The 7445-nt window shown below is 44.7% G+C and overlaps 1 protein-coding gene across 1 annotated transcript in view; it reads left to right on the top strand.

Moving 5' to 3' along the window:
* Positions 1-300: 300 nt before the first annotated feature.
* The window catches only part of MVK (mevalonate kinase), a 23653-nt gene continuing 16508 nt past the window's right edge, over positions 301-7445 (top strand). The window contains exons 1-4 of the mRNA XM_042782836.1: positions 301-378; positions 1419-1572; positions 4526-4664; positions 6451-6606. Coding sequence (XP_042638770.1) covers positions 301-378; positions 1419-1572; positions 4526-4664; positions 6451-6606 — 527 coding nt within the window. The remainder of the gene's footprint in view (positions 379-1418; positions 1573-4525; positions 4665-6450; positions 6607-7445) is intronic.

Genomic DNA, 7445 nt, shown 5'->3' with positions numbered 1-7445 from the left:
TAATCTTCTCAACAACCCACTGAGGTAAGTACAGTGAATGTCCCTGTATCATATATGGAGAAATTGAAGTTCATAGGCTTTTAAGTGAGTTACTTAAGATCATGTCACTGGAAAGTTGAAGAACTGGGATTTGAACCCAGATCTTTCAGACGCATGCAGTGGACTCCTGTGATGCACTGCCTTTTTTATTACAATGACAGGCTTGAGGTAGGCATTCTCTGAGGTCCCTTCCTGCTGATTCTGACATTTGGGAACCTTTGTTTCTCTCTCTGACTTTCCCTTTCACGTTTCCCAAGAGCCATGTTGTCAGATGTCCTGCTGGTATCGGCTCCAGGGAAAGTCATCCTTCATGGAGAGCATGCCGTAGTCCATGGCAAGGTAAAAAGTCCCCAGCACCTCTGACGATTGGACCCTGCTTCTCTCTGGCACTAATCTCACGTGATGCTGAGATGAGCCCTGAGGCATCCCCTGGTAGCATGTGAGAGAGGAGATCAGTCTCCTCTCAGCCAGACAAGTGAAAGAATAGGCCTCATGCACACAGAAGGGCTACTCTGGTTTCATTCACTAAAATACCAAAAAAAAATACATAAAAACTAGCAAGATGGAATAGGAAAAAGAGGCATATAAAAAGATATCTAAACCCCTGTGAGCGGAATGAGATTATCTAGGAAGACCCTTATCAAGATGGATTGACACAGTGGCTGTAACAATGACGCAAGCATAACAGTGATTGTGAGGCTAGCACAGGACCAGGCAGTGTTCCATTCTGTTGTACAGGGTCCCTGAGTCAGAACTGACTCAGTGGCACTTAACAACATGCCAAAGTGAGCACTGGCAGAGAGGAAAAGAGGGCAGAGGACTAGGTTCTGGGACTCTCTTAGAACCACCCTCTAAGGGACATCCTTTTGTTATCTTACACTATAGGCATGAAAACTAAGGCTTAGAAAAGAATGAATAACTTGACCATGCCACCTAGATTTTGGTCGAGCTAGTAGTGGACTTTTTCCTTCTGAATCCAAAGTGAGCTGCTGCTTCTATCTCATTCCACTCACAAGGCTTTAGATTAGATATGCCTTTTCCACTCATCCACTCTTAAGTGTCATTCCCTATGTTCCCAACTTATATTTATTCAACTTCATTTATTTTTGAGTACGTGATTATGGGAAAGTGGTTACTTCTTTGATGTTTAGAACCTCCAAATCAACTGAGGTTTTGCATGGGGAAGGCAAATGTGCATAGACATTTGCCCTTAGTTGATTGGTAGTGGCTGTGCCCGGGCTTGATGAGACAATGTTGATTAATAGTGTCTGCCAAGAGCAAGGGAGGGGGTGGCCTGTATTGCTAGTTACTAGCTCTTCTGAGCACTTGCTTATTGCCACCCACTCTCAGGCTTATTGCTTTTGCCCTTTATTCTACAGGTAGCGCTGGCTGTGGCCTTGAACTTGAGAACATTTCTCCAGCTTCAACCCCACAGCAATGGGAAAGTGGGCCTCAACTTACCAAACATTGGCGTCAAGCAGGAGTGGGATGTGGCCAGGCTTCAGCTGTTGGACACAAGCTTTTTGGGTGAGCGCAGGGGGGAGAAACCAAGTATGGTGAAAGCCTGGGCCCTGAAGAGAGAGGTGAAGAGGGCCACAGGGTAGTTCTTTTCAGCTGTCCTTAAAGGAGCCAGAGGCAAGCAGTCCTGATCTGGTAATAGTATTTATTAATTTTTAAAATTTAGGAGTGTAAAATGATACACTAGATCTGTGTGGGACAGATTACCAAGACATATTGTTGAGTGAGAAAAACAAATCAAACAGTTTGCATGTTATGATAAGGACTGACACAAGTTACATGTAAGTATGTATGTCAGAGAGCAGGAGAGGTCTGGGGAGAGCATAGTCATCAGACTGACATTGGTTACCTTTGAGGCCCCTTTTGGGGACGGACAAAGGGGATCTTCTATAGTGCTGGTGTTTTTTAGCAAGGAGATTCTGTTGGCATTTTGTATAATTAGAAATTATTAAAAATAAAGTTAACTCATGCTTATTATTGGAAAATGCAGTCAATACTGGGATATCGTGAATAAAAATTACTTACTCCTCCGCCTTTCCCCAGTAATGACTAAACATTTTGATAGTGTGCGTACTGCATGCTTTTCTGTGGATAGATACTTAGATAGATTGAGATAAGGGTTGGTGTTGTTGTTAGTCCGACTCATAGCGACTCCTCCTTGGGTTTCCCAGACAGTATCACGATGGAAGTAGATTGCCCAATCTTCCTTCCAAGGAGTGGCTGATGGGTTTGAACCACCAGCCTTCTGGTTAGCAGTCAAGTACCTTAGGCACTATGCTACCAGAGCTCCTGACATAAAGGAGTAACTTTTTATTTTTTTTGTATCCAGAATTGGACCAAACCATAGAAACTGTTCAGCAATGTGTGTATGTGTTTTTGTAGATCAGAGATGTCCTTCCATGCCAATAGAAGCTTACATGATCATGTTTGATAGCATGGGGAATGCAGTGTCCACCCAGAAGCAGGCAAGTTTGTTTTCAGTCACAGAGTTCCCAACCCTACTGAAGCTGGAGGGTGTTCTCAGTGTGCTGTCTCCTCTCTGAGATGAGGCCTTGTTTGGAGCAAGCTTTCTCAGCCACAGGGGGGGCCCATGAGGTTCCTCAGAGACCTTTTCCCAAATGCCGAATCACCCCACAGCAAATCACTCAGGCAGTCCCTTGTAGCAAGATGAAGGAAGAGTCGAAAAACATCTGTCTTAGTTATCTAGAAGGAGCTCTGGTGGCATAGTGGATAAGGCATTTGGCTGCTAACCAGAAGGTCAGCAGTTCAAACCCACTAGCTGCTCTGTAGGAGGATGATGAGGCAATCTCCAACCTTGGAAATCCAGTAGGGGTTGCTGTGAATTGGAATTGACTTGATGGGAGTGGATTTGGTTTGGTTTGGTTTAGTTATCTAGTGCTACTGTAACAAATACAACAAGTGGGTGGCTTTAACAAGCAGAAATTTATTCTTTCACAGTTTAGGAGGCTAGAAGTCCAAATTCAGGGCACTAGCCCTAGGAGAAGGCTTTCTCTCTCTCTGGGCTCTGGGGGAAGATGCATAAGTCTTCAGCTTTTGTTTTTTGGTTCCTTGGAGGTCACCATGTGGCACAGCATCTGTCTCCTGTCTCTGCTTGCTTTTCTATCCTAATCTGTATTTTTTTAAAATGTTTCAAAGGTGATTGGCTTGAAACATACCCTATACCTGATATAATAAAGAAAACCCATACTTACATGGGTCTAGGGTTAGGATTTACAACACATTTTTGGGGGACATAATTCAATCAATAATACCCCCATTTCAGAGCAGTCATTTTCAACTCCAGTCATCCCTTGGTGTTATCTGTGGAGGGTGTTTTCTTCTCAGTTCTTTATTATTTCCTTTTTTTCCATAGCGTTGGCCTTAGTGTGCTCTTCTTTTTCTAATTCTTCAAGTTACAAAGTTAAGCTATTGATTTAGGATCTTTCCTCTTTTTTAATACAGGCAGTTATTGCTATAAACTTTCCTGTATCTTACAAGTTTGGGTATGGTGAGTTTCATTCTCATATGACTCTAAGTATTTTAGACCAACCCTTTTCTAAACTCCAGAGCCCAGGCTCTTCACAAATCTTCCACCTCCATTACCAAGCTCTGGGATGTCTGGACTCTCCAAAATGTTGTCATTGACTTGGCTGCTTTTAATGTATCATTAATTTGTTCAGCATGTGTTTATCAAGGACTTAATATGTACCCTGAAGTTTCCTCACACAGGCACACCCAATTCAACATCACATTCCCTTAGAATCCAACCCAGGGATCAGGGAGTGATTTGGAAATGTGAGCTGGTCAGACTTGCTGAGTTTCTCAGAAAAGTAGCCCAGCCTCCTATGTGCCACTTGGGAAGAAATTGCTACCTCACTTTTCCCTCCTGCCTAAGCAAATCCCAACACTTCAAAATCACTGGTCTTATTTGAGTGGCCTATACTCAAATAATGTTATGTTTTTGGGGAGGGTAATATCTTGGGAGTGCTTAATACTCCCATTGGTTTGGGTTTTATAATACAGTAGATGAAGCCCAGGCCTTAAGTGACTGAGCTAGCATTCATTGTGTGTATTTTAAAACTCCTGTTAATTAAGCACTTAGTACGTGTGCAGGGAGCTGTGCTGAGGATCTTACACATCTTGTTTACCTTTATCTTCATAGCAGCCCTGTAAAGAGGTGCTGCTGTTAGCTCTCTTTTACTGAGGAGGGAAACTGAGGTTCAGAGAGGTTAAGTCACTGATCGTGGCCACAAAGCTATCAAATGGCACAGTCAGGACTCACACCCAAGTCTGCCTACCTCCAAAACCTGAAGTCAACCAAGAGACTTGGGTCTAGTGCTTGGCCTAAGAATTCCTTTCCATCTAAATTCTTGTTCCAGTAACTGTTCAGTTTTGTGTATTCTGTTGTTTTTAAAAGCCCCTGAGGCCTTCTCACCCACCTGTGTTTGCTTGTTTGCCTGTGTGATAGGTGATGGCCCAGCGCCCACCCCAGAGCAAGTGGAGAAACTGAAAGAGGGGGCAGGCTTCTCTGAGGACTGTGCCGTTACTGAGCGCCTGGCTGTGCTGGCCTTCCTTTATTTGTACCTGTCCATCTGCCGGAAGCAGAGGTTTGTGTGCAATCGGGGAGAGGAGTTCAGGTTCAGCCTCCCCAGGTATTTGGAAGGGTTTCTTAAGTTACTGCTGCCAGGCGATTCACATGCTCCCTTTCAGGTCACTAACAACAGCAGCCATCAGCTGTCATCACCATGTGCCAGGAACCATGCTAGACACTTCTTACGATACTCTTTTGATAGTCATGACCCTATGAGAGAGGCACTGCCCACATTTTACACACAGGGAACCTGAGGCTCAGAGCAATAAAGATAGTTAAGGCCAAGCAGCTAGTTAGTAAGTGGTAGAACTGAGAAGTTAATTCGGTTCATGTTAGTACCAACACATATTCTTAACCCTATCTGCTGCCTTTGGTCCTTCCATTTAGTATAACCAAAGCCAGATGCCATTCTTGGATCTCCTGTGTGGTTTCCACAGAGACACCTTTGCTCCACCTTGCACTAGCTCCAGACACGCTCCCTGATTAGCAAAATAAAGCATGTGTCTGCACCATCTTTTACAATAAGATCTGAGTTTTCTGCCCTTTGGGAAGCCAGCTTCTTGAAGGTGACAGTATGGTTAACGAAGTCATCTGGTGAGAAAGAGCACTGGCTCAAGAGTCAGACCGTGTGGCACTCCCTAGCGCACCTGAGGTTCTCAGCCTTCCTGAGCCTCAGCTTCCTCTTCTGTGAAAGGGGAGCAGTAATTGTATCTACCTCCTAAGTTCTTGTGAGTTTAAATAGGTTAATTTACACGCAGTGCAGTGCCTGGCACATAGCTTGATAAGGTTCACTATTCTTATTTTCAATTGCCTTAGGATTATTAGGTGGCTTAGAATTATTTGATGTTGTGGGCCGAGTGGAATACCTGGCACATAGTGAGTGCTCACTGTCCAGAACCCAGAGGGAAAACCTCAAGGGGCAGCCCCTCCCTCCTACAGCAGACGCCAATTAAACATCATTCATATTTGGGGATGTCTGACACTTGCAGCCGGATGCGAGGCTTTCCATCTGAGAGTGGCATGGCCCCTTCATGGACAGCATTTCAGAATCACCTGAGATAGGCATGTGTAGTTTGAAAAGGCATGTTCAGTGCTATAATTTTATATTTAGAAAATGGGAAAAATACTTAAGGGAAATTACAGAACGTGATGTTTGACAGTTCTCAGTTAAGGGAATACACATAAGAGGCAGTTATCCTGAACTTTCCTGTTTTCAAAAGCAGACCTGTATTATACATGGTTGGGAAGCATTGTGTGATGGAAGAAGCCGCCACATGAACACAGAGTGCACTGCACTGAGGCAAGGGTAGATTAGAATTACGTGCTGTGGGTTCGAAATGGAGAGCTAAGAGTTGCCATTGTGGTGGTCAGGGAAACGTCACAGAGGATTGACATCTGAGAAGGGTCTTGAAGGATAAGTAGAAATTCCCTGAAGGATAAAGAGGTACGAGGCTATTTGAAACAGAGGGACTAGCCTATACTAAGTGCTGGACCATGGAACACGTTCCGGGAATAGGAAGGCATTTAGAGAAAGGGGCTGGTGGTTTGTGAGGCACTTTTCAGAAGAGATCTGGTTGGATAGTGTGGTGATTTAGGTAAATCTGATGCTTGTTTTCTAGTTGCCTGATTCACCACAAGTTCTTGCCATCCAATAGGGATGCCTTTGGGATCAAGAAATCTCTGAGAGTTTAGAAAACCAAGGCTAATGCTTAGAAGTCAGGCCCTGGGCCACAACCCTTGGTTTAGTGAGGGCATCTCACTGCCCTCAAGAGAGTCACACTTTGCACCCTGGTGTATTTCAGGGCCCTGCCAAGCCTGGACATCGTGGTGTGGTCAGAGCTGCCCACTGGGGCAGGCTTGGGCTCCAGTGCTGCCTACTCAGTGTGTTTGGCAGCCGCCCTGCTGACCACGTGTGAGGAGATCCCCAACCCGCTGAGAGACGGTGATTGTGTAAGCAGGTAATCACATTCTCACCCTGGTCACTGTCCTTCCTGGGCACTGGGAACCACACACATACTCTCTCATTGAGAACTCACCACAACCCCATGAGGAAAGTGGTGCAGAGGTGTCTGTTCTACATAATGAAGATGAGGCACCCAGAGGCCAGGTGGCTGGCCCCAGGCTACACAGCTGGTGAGTGGATTTGAGCCCAGATAATCTGAATCCAGAGCCTGAGCTCCTCACTCCTGCACTGAACTGCTTCTGTTTCCCCATCCCTCACCCTCCCTCATCTTGCCTCTTTTGGGTTAAAGTACCTGTAGTATGGTAGACGCTCTGAGGATGAATGTGGAGGGCAGTGGGTTAGATGAACCTTGGACGCCCACCTCTGCTGTTCACCTGTGGGACCGCGGCCCAGCCACTGCACCCCTGGAGCTCCAGCTTCCTCCTGTGTAAAATGCCATGAGAACACTGAAGGGGCTTGTTGAGAGTTTGTACCAGCCTCATATGTTACTGGCTCTGTTTCTGTGGTTGGTTTGTGACTTAGGAGATCTTGTGTGTTACAGAGTTGAACTGCTCTGTAGGCTTTTCTTTCTTTTTTTAAAATACATTTTATTGAAATATAACTTATGTATAGTGAAATACACAAAACTAAAATGACATGGATCAATGCTTTTTTTTTTTTTTTTTTGCATTGTTCCCTCCCCTCCCCTCCCATCCCTGGTAACCAGCAAAGAAAGTTTCATTCCATATATAAACCTTTCCTTGACCTTTTACCCTAATGAACTAATAAAATATTTGTCTTTCTGCAATTGACTTATTTCACTCAGCATAATGTCCTTCATGTTCATCCACGTTA

Source organism: Orycteropus afer, unplaced genomic scaffold (assembly GCF_000298275.1).
Source record: "Orycteropus afer afer isolate SDZICR_OR568_19922 unplaced genomic scaffold, OryAfe1.0 scaffold00487, whole genome shotgun sequence".
NCBI classification, from domain to species: domain Eukaryota; kingdom Metazoa; phylum Chordata; class Mammalia; order Tubulidentata; family Orycteropodidae; genus Orycteropus; species Orycteropus afer.
This window is presented reverse-complemented; position numbering and strand designations above follow the sequence as displayed.